Source organism: Octopus bimaculoides, chromosome 17 (assembly GCF_001194135.2).
Source record: "Octopus bimaculoides isolate UCB-OBI-ISO-001 chromosome 17, ASM119413v2, whole genome shotgun sequence".
Lineage (NCBI taxonomy): Eukaryota > Metazoa > Mollusca > Cephalopoda > Octopoda > Octopodidae > Octopus > Octopus bimaculoides.
In genome coordinates this window covers 37,417,985-37,433,505 of record NC_068997.1, presented here as the reverse complement: position 1 = coordinate 37,433,505, position 15,521 = coordinate 37,417,985, and the positions used below count along the sequence as shown (strand labels likewise).

Genomic DNA, 15,521 nt, shown 5'->3' with positions numbered 1-15,521 from the left:
TGGCGTTAGGAAGGGCGTCCAGCTGTAGAAACTCTGCCAAATTAGATTGGAGCCTGGTGTTGCCATCCGGTTTCACCAGTCCTCAGTCAAATCGTCCAACCCATGCTAGCATGGAAAGCGGACGTTAAACGATGATGATGATGATGATGATACATATCATCATCATTGTTTTAACATTCAGTTTTTTTATGCTCAAATGGTTCGGATGGAATTTGCTGAGGCAGATGTTCTACAGCTAGATGTCCTTGCTGTTGTCAACGCTCACCTGTTTCCAAGTAAGGCAATATTTCCCATATGTTATGCTTTGACATGGGATTGAAAATGGAGGACACTGCTTGCATTGATAGTGACACTTAACAACTATCATGTGATATCAAGGCAAGAGACAGTAACATACACACACACACACACACATATGAATATAAATACAATGAGCTTCTTTCAGTTTCTATCAACTAAATCCACTCCTGGGATTAAGTAGAAGACACCTGCCCAAGATGATATGAAGTGGTACTGAACCCAGAATCATGTGGTAGGGAAATGTGTGAGTATATATACACATGTGAGTACATAGGTGTAAAACAAAGTGGAGAAAATAGCATTCAAATATCAAAGGTAGAATAAGATAATATCGTATTAATGCTGAAAAGTCTCACAAACTTTTACTCAGAGTTTCACATAATCAATCGTCAGGCAATTATGAGGACTGAGGACAATGCAATAATCTATAAGCATTTACACATATTTGTGATTATGTATAATGATGAATACTAGGTATTTCCTAAGCTATGAACCAGATATGTGCGTGTGTGCATGTCAATCTGTATATGTAAACTATGTTCTTCTCTGTTTGCTGTTAGGTTAAATACTTATTCTTGTAGCTATAACTGGGCCATTTGAATGCTCTTAGCTACAGACTTGAATTATATGGATTTAGAGTTGAACACTTATATATTTACTATTATTACTTTCTCTTAATTCTCTTATCATCCTCTACCTCTAGTAACAGCACAGGTCTACTTGTAATTCCTGCAATACATGTATAGACATGTATCTATATGTAACATGTATATGTTGTTTAGTTATGAATTTACCACCTAAATTTAACATATGTAAAAACTGAGGAGGTTGCACATAACAACAACCATATAGTTAGTGGTATGCAGTGTGTATAATTTTAAGTGAAAAAAATACGTCTGCATATGCTAATGTTTATGCATTTCTATGTATTTCTTTCACTTGATTCAGTCATTAGACAGTGGCCATGCTGGGGCACTACCTTGAGGAATTTTAGTTGAATGGATTGACCCCAGTACTTTTTTTTTTTTTTGAAGCCTGGTACTTATTCTATCAGTTTCTTTTGCTAAACTGCTAATTTACAGAGACATAAAGAAGTGATGGGGACATAAACAAGTTACGGGGACATAAATACTGACTATCAAGCAGTGGTGGGTGACAAACACAGACACAGACACACACACACACACACACCACACACACACACACACACACACACACACAACAGATGTCTTTCAGTTTCCGTCAACAAAATCCACTCACAAGGCTTTGAAATAGTAGAAGACTCTCGCCCAAGGTGCCACACAATGGGACTGAATCCAGAACCACATGGTTGGAAAACAAGCTTCTTACCACACAGACATGCTTGTGCCTCATTTTTCTTTTAGTCTGTTTAAGAATTTTAAATATCTGTACAAGTATATATGTGTACACCTGTATATGTGTGCACTATTGCATAGGTATATGTGTATATGTGTGTATGTGTCTATGTATACATACATGTAAATATATATTTTCCAGGGTTGTTACAGGTGTACACTTATATGAATATACCACTTCATCATGGAATGTAGATCAATGCACATATGTAAGTGTCTTTTTATGAGTGTAAGTATTTAGGTATATGTATACATGTGATGTGTGAGTATATGTATATATATGCATGTAAAAATATATGCATGTATACTTAGGGGTACACATGTTTATGCATGGGTCTATGTAGATATGTGTATATGTGTACAAGAATATAAATATATAGTACATACATGTGTCTATACACACACACACACACACACACACACACACACACATATGGGATCATGTACTTGTGTGTATGAATGTGTATGTAAGCATAGGGCCAGCTTTCCAATTGAAACTTTAAAAAGTCGATGAGAGCTTGACTGAAGAGGAAGGTGTCTTTCCTCAATCCTTTCAGCCTCGTCCTCCACACAACCTCTTTCATCATAACCACTAGACAAAGGAACACTACCTACCTTACCTTGTTAAAGGTAGTTGGTGGGGCGATCCTCATGATGGATTCAGCTGATAGTCAGATGCATCTCACACATGATAACAGCTGTTCAACATAATTCCACAATTCAGCAACATTCATACACTGCATAAGTGCATGCAGAACAGTTTCATCACTCTACATGCATTTTGGACAGTCTCACCTGACAGAACTTCCATGCCTGTAGAGTTTATCACCAACTTGCAATAATAATAATATATCATAATAGGTGTGTGTGCATTGTACACATGACTATACGACTATCTAAATCAGTACTTTACATGCCAAATTGCAATGTCGCCCACCTATCAGCCAAAGAATGTTCCATCGCCAACCTGTGTAAAGAAAACCCTGACACAACCGCCCCTCCCCCCCACCAACACAAAATCCCCTAGGAAAACACCCCCTTGTATCATCGGACACACACTATATCGTAGACTTATTGTCCTGTTAGTGCCGTTTGGACTAAATATGCGGTTTAGTTTTGCCACAAGTGTGAATAAAATTCTAACATTAACACTATATTATGAAGACAGGTTAACTTCTGGAAACTTGCACTTCCTTTTACACTGATTTTCATTTTCCCTAAATGAACCATTGATCAGAACTACCAATGCAAAAGTAATTAATGATTGTATTATAAAGGAAAAGAATAAAACCATGTGTCTGGTGTGATGCAGCTAGTGCAGATACATTTGGTTTCAAACTTGTCGACTTTAGCCACAAGTCTCTTTGTTGTATCACATCCAGTCCAATTATTTTATGGGAAAGTAAAGTTCCAACATGGTTAAAACCAGATTCAACCAGGTATGAGGTAGGGAAGGAAAGCAAAATCAATTTCAGTTGTTTCCACAGATTGGTGTAGGAATTCAATATGCTCTGACAGTGCCACAAACCTTCTTAGCCATTACGGCAATATCGCATTATGATACCATTGTCATTTTGTAATTCTATCAGTTCCTCCTGAACATCATCCTCACAATTGACTGCATTGACCTCAAACGGATTGCTATACCAATTTGGAATATTCAGTGCAATAACATCTTGAAATTGCTCCACAATGTTATTGTGCAATGATTGTAAATAGTTGCAATATGTAGTTAAATCCTCATCAACCAATTCATCTTTCAAAGAATAAAGTTCTGGAAATTGATGGATGTGATATTTTGAGATGTTAGTCTTATACAGCACCAATTTCAAAATGAAGGTAGTGATAAATAATTTACAATCAATGAGAGTTTTTCTGTTTCCTTGCAATAACTTAATCAAATCATTTAATTTTATGAATATATCACAAAGAAAAAAGATATTGCACCTCACAACCATTAATGAAGTGGAGAGTGGAGTATCTTTAAACAAAGATATGATTATATGAAACAGTTCAACAAGGCGTAAAACAGTTTCCTTTTGACAGCCACTGCACTTCGGTATGGTATAAGAGTTTAGTGTGGTCCCCACTATTTTTCAGACAGAGTTAACGGAAAATTCAATCCGACAAGGGACTAGACTTCAATTTGTTCACAGTCTTGATAACTAACTGTAGAGCATCATTCAGTCTACTGTTCATATTTTTTGCCACTAAATGCTGCCGGTGTGCCATGCAATGAACAGTTAGTATCTGGTGGGAAATTTCACGCTTTAGGAGAGATGAAAAACATCTGTATCTTCCTATCATCGAAGGGGCTCCATCAGATGCACAGGTAAGAATAATACTGAGTGAGATATTATGTTCAAAAAGAAAAGACTTGAGAGTGAGAAAAATAGATGCACCTTTTGAGTCAAGCAGCAATTTCTCTGTGAACAGCATTTCCTCACAAGGTTGAAGGTCGTTGCTAAGATATCGGACATATACCATCATCAAACATTGATTGTTCACAACAGTTGATTCTTCTACTTGTATAGAAAATTCAGAATGCTGGAGAATATCAATGAGCTGATGTTTTACATCGTTGACCATTTCATTGATGCATCAAGAAATTGTGTTATTACTAAGTGGGATCTTCTTCATAATGTTATCAGGTTTTTCTTGCATAATGGCTGACAAAACCTCTTTGATAACCGGACAAAGTAATGTTTCTCCAATTGTGTGAGACTTTCCAGACTTAGCAACAAGCATGTTGTACGATGCAATCAAACCATCATTCTCCTGTTTACTAGTTTCTTGGAGTAGCGTGCTGAATGTTTGTATTTGCTTTTTGAAAGAGGCATTCAGTTGCAAAAAGTATGACAATGGCTTGTCCTTCTTGTCAGAATGCTTTGCATCAATGTGATACTTCAAGCGTGAAGGTTTCATTGCTTTGTTGGTCAATGTTTGATGGCAAAGAAGGCACATTGGTAACAGACAATTCTGAGGAGAGGGAATAAATCCAAACGATAAATAATCACTATTGTACTGTCAACAAATTTTCTTGACTGGAGGCATCAGTAAAGTGAAAATGTGAAAACGAATTTCTACAGATGGTGTCAGAAAGGCAGTGTGGTATTCCCAAAGAGAAGAAGAAGTCAATAGAGCAGAGTCAGATGACATTCTTGACTGGAGCAAATATGGATCCAGTTCGTTTGGCTGCCAGCATTTCAAAAATTAAAGTTCATCAAAAATTTTAAAATTTGGCACATTAATGTACTTTTCCAAGCTAAATTGCTGGAGTTATTCAATTTTTTCCAATCATATTGGTTCTTTTCCATTTCTTTCATGAGGCTCAACACATTGAGATCAGTCTTCACTACTTCATGTCACATCTTTCTGGATTGCTTTCTTCCACAAGTTCCATCCACTTTAAGCAATTGGCATTTCTTTTAAAAAGCTATCTTTAACCATACACATCACATGACCATAATAATGCAGTTTGCTCTCTTAAACACTACATCTGATTCCTCTTATGCTCAATTTTTCTCTCAACACAGTTGCATTTTGTCATATATTGCATATCCAACAGAGCATACTAGCTTCATTTCTTTCAAGTCTTTGCTTGTCCTCTGCATTTAGAGCCAACATGTAGCATTGTTGTTCATATACAAGCATCATACCATCTGCCTTACACCGTGTGTGTGTGTGTGTGTGTGTTTGTGTATGAGAGAGAGAGAGAGAGAGAGAGAGAGAGAGAGAGGCCTTACATTACCAATAGAAGTAACAGTCTAGCAACTATACTTTCAGACCATCCCCCTCCACTTCTAATTAGGTCACTTAGGTGACAGAAACTATCTATTACCGTATGAAACATCTGCACATTTAAGAAAATCTAAATCTATTTTCCATGTATTCTTAGAGTTTATTGCTCTTACGCATCTGCCACAAATGAAGTCTACCTTTCTCTGTTAACTTTCCTGATTCCACTGCACCTCTTATGTATTCATAGCTTACATTGAATACATTGTGTGGAGTTTCTACCTAAACCTTCCGTAGATATCAAGCAGGGTCATTTCCTGAAAGAAGAAGAGTCCTGTCTGTTTTCTAAGACTAAGACTAAAGACTAAGAGTCAAGCCCTGATAAATTTCTTGCTGTACTCATTACTAATTCTTACCATACTTACAGTATTCCTGTACCAGGGTTGCATGACTCCACCACTAGCTTACTTAGAGACTTTTAGATTATAGAGCAAGGAACCTTGTTGAAGACTTTGTCCAAGTTGATGAATACTAAGTATAATGGCTTACTTTCAGCTAAATACTTCTCTTGCAGTTGTCTTACAAGAAAGAGAACAGCAGTAGTTTGTCTCTCAGGTATAAAATCAAACTGCATGTCATCAAGTTTAATTCACTTATTAATTAATTGGGCTATTAAAAGGTGGCAAGTAGGCAGAATCATTAGCGCACCAGGCAAGATGCTTAGTGGCATTCTGTCTGTTTCTATGTTCTGAGTTCAAATTCTGTCGACATTGACTTTACCTTTCATCCTTTCAGAGACAATAAAATAAGTTGGACACTGGGATCAATTTAATTGACTTGGCCACTTCCCCAAATTTGCTGGCCTTGTACCAAAATTTGAAACCAATTAATCAGGTAATAATTCTTCCTGTAACTTTCATTACTTGGTCCAGCAAATTGGTATGTCTTTACTTGCATCTACCTAAGGCATCTTTTTTAACCTTTCAACAATTAACTATAATGTACTAGTTGTTGAGTACCTTTTTGTATGACTTGATTAAGGTCATATAGCCTGATTAACTATACAGATGACTAAGCCATATCTTACTCTGCTAAATAATTGTAGCATCTCAGCAGTTATTTATGATAAACCAGAGATTTTTCCCTGCTTCCATGTTCTTTATTACTTAATCTGTCATATTACTGTCAACTATGATAGCTGGTCTCTCTATTGGGTCTACATTGGGAAGATTCTCTTTTTCCTATACATTCTTCACATCTAATAGCCTTTCATAGAAACACTTACATGCTTCTTTCTTTTCAGAACCATTAAGTGCAAGTGTACTATTATCTATCTGTACACACCTCTCTCCCACAACAACCCAATTGTTTCTGATCCTCATACTGCAGAACATTCACAAACCTCTTCTTTACTGCTTCTCTCCTTGCTACTTGCTAGATAGTCCTGTCATTTAGCTTCTCTTCTAGCTACCTGATATAATTCTCTCTGCCCCCATTCTTCCAGTCTTTTCAAGCCTGCCTCTTCACAGGGGTGCTTATATGTATGCACACACACACACACACACACACACACACACACACATGTATATATACCATGAAGTTCCTGCAGTATGTGTGTGTGTGTGTGTGTGTGTGTGTGTGTGCACGCACCCATGCATGTGCATGTGAGAATGTACATGCAGGCTTATATTTTATGCTGTCTCCACTTGAGCAAATCAGTGTTGATGCTGACATTCTATGCTGACATTGTAATAAGTTGCTTTGTACTTTCAAAGTCTTGTGCAATAAACAAATCCCTTTCTCAGAAAGCTGGTAAGAACTGATGACAGTAGGAGCGTCTGACTACAAAATCCTGTCTCAAATGACACTCTGCCCAGACCCATGCCAGCTTAGAAGATAAGATGTTAAATGAATGAGTGGACAATTATACACATAGATGTACAAATACATTTACACACACATATATAAAAGAAGATTTTCATGTATTTTCAACTTTTTTCAGTATTTTTCATATATATATAGGAGTGGTTATGTGGTAAGAAAATTGCTTCCAAACCACATGATTCCAGGTTCAGTTCCACTCTATGGTACCTTGAGCAAGTATCTTCTACAATAGCCTCAGGCCAACCAAAGCCTTGTGAGTCGATTAGGTAGATGGAAACTGAAAGAAGCCCATTATATATATACATATATATATATATATATATATATATATATATATATATATATATATATATATATACGTGTGTATGTGTGTGTGTGTGTGTGCGCTTGTATTTGTGTGTCTGTGCTTTTCCCCTCACCATCGCTTGACAACCAATGTTGGTGTGTTTATGTCCTCGTAACTTAGTGGTTCGGCAAAAGAGACAGACAGAATAAGTACTAGGCTTACAAAGAATAAGCCCTGGGGTCGATTTGTTCAATTAAAGGTGGTGCTCCAGCATGGCCACAGTCAAATGACTGAAAGAAGTAAAAGAATATAAAAGAATAAAAGATATAAATATATAGGAAAGATATATATAGGAAAAAAGAGAGAGCGGGAGAGAGAGAGAGAGAGATTGACTGAGGGAGAAAGAGAGAGTAAAAGAGAGAGCTTGAATTTCACATTTCTTTGTATCATCTGTTACACATGCTTCTGCGTTCAATAACTGATGATATTGTATTATAAATGTGACTTACAAAGAATATGTAATCGTACCGAACATGTTCTCAGAAAATGGTCAAATACAAATTACAAACAAGTAAGCATCTTACATAAATACCTGAAAGGTACATGACCAATGGAAAGGGAAGAGGAAAGATGGGATGTGGGTTTGTCCATAACAACAAGTGTATATAGTTGGATGGATAACAATATGAGGTAAGTCACCAAATGATATCTAGAGACAGAGGTCAAGCTGTTTGACCTGGTGAGTTATAAATCACCAGCAACCAAGCCAGACACAGGTTTTCAACTACTGTGTCCACTTATCTGCCCCATTCAGCAAAAGAGTTGTTAGCACCCCATCATGTCATCTGCAAACAGACATTCAGACGTACATACCTACATGCACTCCTTTGTATACACAAACACATACACATACACACATGCTTATATATACACACATACATATATATAAACAGGGAGATTTATGTGGGTGCATATACAGGGTGCAATAGGTAATTGTCGCCATTTTATACTTTTAATCTTGTGCATGTGCATTGTTTGTTTTTGATTTTGTTGTCTACATGGTATAGTATAGTCAGTTGGGCATTTTCTGTGAGAAAAACAGCACCATGATACAATTCACTCTGCCAGAAATTTGGGAACGATGTGTTGTACTACTTCACTTTTGCACCAGAAACTCCAATACAAACATTTCAGAGTGTAATCTAAGGACATGTACTGAGAGTGATAAAATTCAAACATCCAGTCAACATCATGGTGTTTGGAGTGACCAATAGTGATGGTGACATTATGCCTCCATTCATCTTCCCATACGGCCACAAACTCAACACAGAAGACTACATCAAGTGCCTGGAGGAGGTAGTGCTTCCCTGGGTCAAGAGGGTAGCTGTTGGAAGACCCTGTGTCTGGCAACAGGCCTCTGCACCCTGCCACACCACCAGGAGAACCTAGTCACAGCTGTCAGACAATTTCTGCAACCAAACTACCCCTAACATTTGGCCACCTAACTCCCCAGACTGCAACCCCCTTGATTATTATGTGTGGGTTGCACAGTTGAACAAGAGACCAACAAAACTCCTTGTAACACCAAAGATGAACTGAAGGCAAGGATTATGGCAGCATTCATCAACTTAAACAAAGAAACTGTTCATGAGAGTTGCATAAGATTCCAAAGTCATGTGGAGGTCATGGTTGAAGCCAATGGCGATTTTATTGAATAAATTTACTCTTTAGCATTTCAAGATATTTTTATGTAATTTTGGTAAATATGTCTATTAAAATGAAATGTCAGTGTTATTTTTCATTTTTGTATAATTTAGATGACAGTTTATTCACCGCACCCTATATATATATATATATATATATATCTGCCGAATCAAATTGGAGCCTGGTGTAGCCATCTGGTTTCACCAGTCCTCAGTCAAATCGTCCAAACCATGCTAGCATGGAAAGCGGACGTTAAACGACGATGATGATATATATGAATGTACATGGGAGTGTGTATGTGTGTATGCCTATGTGCACGTATTGTGATGAAAGCAAACAACTCATTTGTTGCATGGAGCAGATTAGTGTGCACCCCAGCTAGACACCCCAGCAGAAAACCTATGTCTGGTTTGGTGATTTATATCCCCTCCAATTTCATTATATTGTTATCTCTCCACCTATATACACATGTTGTTAGGGATTAACCTACATCCCATTCTGCCTCTCCCCTTCCCACTGATCATCTCATATCTCTCAGGTATTTATATAAAATGCTTGCATGATTGTGATTCATATTTTGGCCATATCTGAGAACATGTTTGGTATGATTAAATGCTCTTTGTAAATCACATATAAAATATAACAAAATCAATTACTGAACACAGAAATAATTGTAACAGAAGAAATAAAAGAATATCTAATTCATGCTGCATGTTTTTCTCTCATAAGAGATGTACTTTTTGTTTTACATTCTCGTCCTCTACAGGCTGCTTTGAACCCAACCAGATCAGGCAGTAGAAGGAGTTTAAGGAGAATACAATTAAGAACCACAACCAAAACGATAATCTTGTTGCACACCGAGCACATCCACTTCCACTTACATATCTATGTGTATGTACAAATGTGTCTGGTTCCTCTGACCTTATCTCAATGAGATAACGTCATGGAAACCAGTCACAAATACCAATTTCACCTCTCTCCCCATCACCCAGTCAGAAAACCCAGCTAGTATCTTTCTTTTATCTGTTTCAGTCATTAGACTACAGCCATGCAAGGATATTGCCTTGAAGAATTTTTAATCAAATGAATCAACCCCAATACTTATTTTCATTTTTAGGATTGGTACTTATTTTATCAGTCTCTTTTTGCCAAATCACTAACTTACAAGGATGTAAACAAATCAACACTAGTTGTCAAGTGGTGGGGGGACAAACACAGACACAAAGACACACTCACACACACACCTATAGTCAACAGAAGAGATCCAGAGATGCTCAAACACTAAGTAGCACTTAAATGATTTGAACTTACATTCTGAAATCTTTACCACAGACTACATCCATGGGGTAAAGAGTAACTATAAGAGGAATCCAGGTGAGCAGATATGGAGATAATGATGCAAATAAGGAAATAAAACAGCTTGGGCTTGATGTACAAAATATATAAACATGTATACATATAAATAAAGAGAAAGCAACGCTGAAAATTCCTAGACAATGTATATTAAAGTATAAATGATGGACTCTCGCGTTGGTTTCAACATATGATGTTCCAACAATGTACTCTTTCTTTGTTAGTCATAATGCTTATATCAAAGAGTGACATTTAAGTCCCACCAACGATTTGCAAAGAAGGCCACAAATGTTGCAAATTTTGAAGATTTGTGGTATATTTGCAGCCGCTTTTCTCCTTTGCCTTGCACCCTGAAGCTTATTAATGCTGGTTGCAACAAAGTTTTTAATACCATTTTGACACAACAACTCCATTTTGTTTGTACTAAGGCAATAAGCTATCTTCATCACTAAGAAGTTACTCTTCAGCTTGTCCTTATATCTGAGCCATTGTCAGCCAACATTCCTGGGTTCATTCTAAAGCTGGCTGTACATGAGGACTTACAGTATTCTCTCATCACTCATTGTGACAACATGATCAGCCCAGCACAATTATGATTGTATAAGGAAGCTCTCAATTCCACCAACCTTACACTTGCTAAACAAGGCGGCATTAGGAACTTTGCCTTTTAGTGATTAACTGCAGATTGTCCTCAGACAGTCTTTGTAGAAGATGTCTAGTTGGTTAATGTGTCGTCTATAGGGTATCTACAATTCTGAGCCATACAAGAGAGTAGTAAGAATGGCTGTTTTATAAACCTGTACTTTGGTGTCGAGTTTGATGCCCCTTTCATTCCATAGGTGATGATGGAGATTGCCAAATGCATTGGTTGCCTTTGCAAGACAGTTGACGATTTCGTCATCAAGGGAAGTGCTCAAATTCACTTTACTACTAAGACATGTAAATGGCTTCACATAATTTAAGCTTTTCCCATCAACCTGTATAAGAGTGTAAGGAAAATTGTGAACTGGTGGTCTCTGCTTGACACCTCAAATTTGTTTTAGAGTAGGGCAAGGTTGGTGGTTTACTTCTGTCTTCTTTCTTCTTCTTCTTATATATGTATAAATACATATATGGATATTTATATACTAATGGAGCAAGATTATACAGAGTACAAAGACTCAGAAAAATAAAGGGGAGAAGATATGGTGTTACAAGTCTGACAGCTGTTTCTGGGGGCTCAGAATTACTTCATAATTTTGGCAGATGTAGTTCACCAGAATATGCAACCAGTGTTGAAAGCAAAGAAACATTGGATAGATCTGTCTTCAGGGTGGAGAGATTAAATTCTGATATTATATACATTCATATATATATATATATATATATATATTATGGGATTCTTTCAGTTTCCGTCTACCAAATCCACCCACAAGGCTTTGGTCAGCCAGAGGCTATAGTAGAAGACACTTGCACATGGTGCTACACAATTGAGCTGAACATGGAACCATGTGGTTGGGAAGCAAGTTTCTTACCACCCAAGTCATGCCTGCACCTATGTATCTTGATCTCGCTCACATAATCATTCATCCGTCATCCCATCCCTCTCACCCTCCCTGGCTTCTTACATGCCATGAAGGCAACCTCCAAGTAAGCATCTTTTAACCACTCCTCAATCTTCTCAGGCTATAATTAGTCAAACTTGTCCATCTCCAGATACAAATTTTGTCTACTTTCTTCCAGGTATACAAGCATGAGACTCCCCACATCCTTTATTCCATGTAACTTCATGACAAGCCTTACTTTTTTAAATTCTGGCCACAACATCACCTTCACCAGAAAAAAAAGGCCAAATAAAATTACTTCCAGTCTTTATTTTCATTGCTATGTGAAACATTAACTAAAGAAAATAGGAGCTGAAACACCCCGTATGATAAATGGCAAAAATAATTCTCTTACCTTAACCTCTGGGAACCCCTCAGTCACTGACTCAAACTTGTTATGCATCTCAGAGACACTCACTGCCCTACCTCCTCCTCACTACCAGCCAGAAGCTAGAATATGCAGAGATTGTTCAAGCTAACCAGCCCACCTGTCCAAAACACCCTTTTCAAATCACTCTCCTCTTCTTCCTCCTCTCCTCCTCACCTGATGTCACTTCCCTTTCACTTCCAGTTCTTCAGTCTATGACCAGCTATGCCACATAAAGCAAACCTATAATTGCACATATTTTGGCCCCATCAAAGCCAGCGGTTACATTGAAATCACCCATTCTGTCTTTTTTTTAACTTGTCAAAATGTAGGGATGTTGTGGCATAATATTCATCATATGACTTCATATGTTACTTCTTGCTTCTTCTGACAAGATGGACAGCTTTTAGTAGATCCTGGTTTATGGAAAAATAATGATCAATGATGTCAAATTAAATAAATTTTCATTTCAGTTTTGGACACTGTTGAAACACATTCAAATTTGAATCTACAGATTCATATTTTTGACCACTTAGTGTCAATATTCATAATATCTAAGATTGTTTTACAAACTACATTATTTTTGGCAAGATTAATAAGTCTGCATTTCGGTGAAAGTGCAAGTTATTTTAAGGACCTCAATGTTTTGAAGGTATCTTTTTTTTGTTTGTGAAATATATTAGTCTGTCTTAGATCTTGTGATTCATTACTATGCATTACGCATTGATTTGTATATGTTAATGCTGATCGTTTTGTAGGTTATAAGATACTGTTGTATGTATTTTCACTTCTCTTGTATAGTTTCTTGTTTTGTCTGCAAATATGAAGAGGTTTAAATATACAAACATATGAATGTTTGTATATTTATATATATATATATATATATTTTAAGCTAGGTGTATTATTTTTTATCTCCTAGATTAACCCTCAAAGTACTGTATGTATTTTTGCGCGCACGTGTGTGTGTGTGTGTGTGTGTGTGTGTGTCTGTGTGTGTGTGTGTGTGTGTGTGCATGCTAACACTTTAATACCTCTGAGATTTATAAAATAATTAGCTACTGCATACTACAGTCTAATCTCCTAAATTCACCCCACTAAATCTACTTTTATATATGATATTCAAATGAAACAATATCACAAATATTTATTTCATTAGTATCTTAAATATATAGATAATTAAGAAAGATGGAAGTGTAAGAGGAGAAAAGACAGACAAGTGGAGTGGATGAAGAAGAAGAAACTAGAAGTGGGCCAAGATTTCAGAAATATGATACCATTTGTAAAAATAAATCAGTATTATTGCTGTAGTAAAATGTGAATCTAAGAAAAACATATAAGTTAATGATTCTTGTGTATCAGTTATCTGAAGAATCTGTATTATTGAAGCTGATAGCAGAAGGAATGCTTCCAAACATCTCTAGCAGTTTCTTTACATCAAGGTCATTAGAAGAAAGGGGAAAGGAGAAGATAAGGAGAGAAGAGTAGGTGAAGAACAAAAAGTACAACAGCAACAACAAACAAAAGGGAAAAGAAATATTAGAGAAAGAAAAGAAAAGTAAAAGAAGACTAGAACTAATTTTTCATCGAGATTATGAAAGCCTAAATAGACAAAATATTTGTGAAGTAATGAAAAAGGCTTCATTGGGCTTATAAATCTCTTCTGTTATCCTTGTACTTATCCAAGGGAAATAATCATCAAGTTTGCGATAGCAGCAACAAAATATTTGGAAATAAAAAGTAACAAAAAAAAAAAAGCAAATTAGCTTTGAAATATTTCGTTTCTACACAGGCCTACTTGATTTTATAAGATCATCACTTTTCACGTTCATGTCACTGGTTTTTTGTTGACATATTTGCTTGCTTGTTTTATTTGTTTTTCTTTTTTATTTACAACTTCATTACTATTTTTATTGCTAATGAAGAAGTGGGAAGATGCACTAGCATCTCTTTTTGTTTATTATTATTATTTTTTTTATGAAGTTGATGAAGAAAAATCACTTCGTGGATATCAACAATTCATTTTGGCATTCAATTTTCGTAATATTAGATAAAACAATGGACAAGTTTTGTCTTACAACTTTTTTGTTATTTAGTAAACTTTTGTCACAGTAGTTTTCCAACGAAAAATTTAAAAGTATAAAAGTTTATATAACAAAACTGGTTATTATTTTTAGCATACTATAAGGTATGGAATTAAAAGAATATACATGAAATTATTCTTTTTTAAAATCTTTTGGTGTTGACTATAACTTTCAGTATGTGTGAACTGATGCCGTTGGTCCAAGCAAGATGAAAATTTCATTCAATTTTGAAATGATGTTATTGACTGAAAGGCAAAGCAAAGGAAATGAAAAAGGTAAAAATTTGTCAAGAATTGCATTATTGTTAGGAATTGAGACCATAAACTCAATGGTCATATTTCTACTATTCGTGTTTATGTCTTTCAAGTAATGTGAGGTTTTTATTAGGCCCAAAGCATCAGAAGGACCAAATACCATGAGAAAACATGAACTGCTCACAATATACAAGGAAAGATAACACGTTTCTAATTTCAGATAATGTGGCTTGCTGACTAAGGACACAAGGGGGGCAACTCCAATCATTTCTATCTTAGAGTTATGCCCCTTACAATACTGCCTAAATATTTTTGCCTGGGCTGGCAGAATAGTAAGCATGCTGGAAGTGCTTAGCGGTATTCTGCCCGTTTTCACGCTCTCGGTTCAAATTCTGGCTAGGTTTACTATGCCTTTCATCCTTTGGAGGTTGATAATAAGTACCAGATAAGTAATGAGGTCGATGCAATCAAATTTCAAACCACGCGCTCATAGTAGAAAGAATTTTTGCTTATCACCATATTCTAAGCAACTGCAGTTAATTATGTATTTAATATTCAGTTAGCAACTGTTATATATATATATATATATATATAT

General features: G+C 36.2%; 2 protein-coding genes across 19 annotated transcripts in view; both read right to left on the bottom strand.

The window, feature by feature from the left end:
• Window positions 1–15,521, bottom strand: part of LOC106871424 (poly(rC)-binding protein 3) — a 388,844-nt gene that overhangs the window by 182,403 nt on the left and 190,920 nt on the right. The gene's annotated exons all lie outside the window — the stretch shown is intronic.
• LOC106883516 (protein ZBED8-like) lies at window positions 3,795–4,265 on the bottom strand. The gene has a single exon (XM_014934544.1). It carries the CDS (start codon window positions 4,263–4,265, stop codon window positions 3,795–3,797), a length of 471 nt encoding a protein of 156 aa, XP_014790030.1.

What these genes read in the sequence shown, in the direction of transcription:
- LOC106883516 (XM_014934544.1), bottom strand. Translation starts at nt 4,265, where the DNA reads ATGGTCAACGATGTAAAACATCAGCTCATTGATATTCTCCAGCATTCT.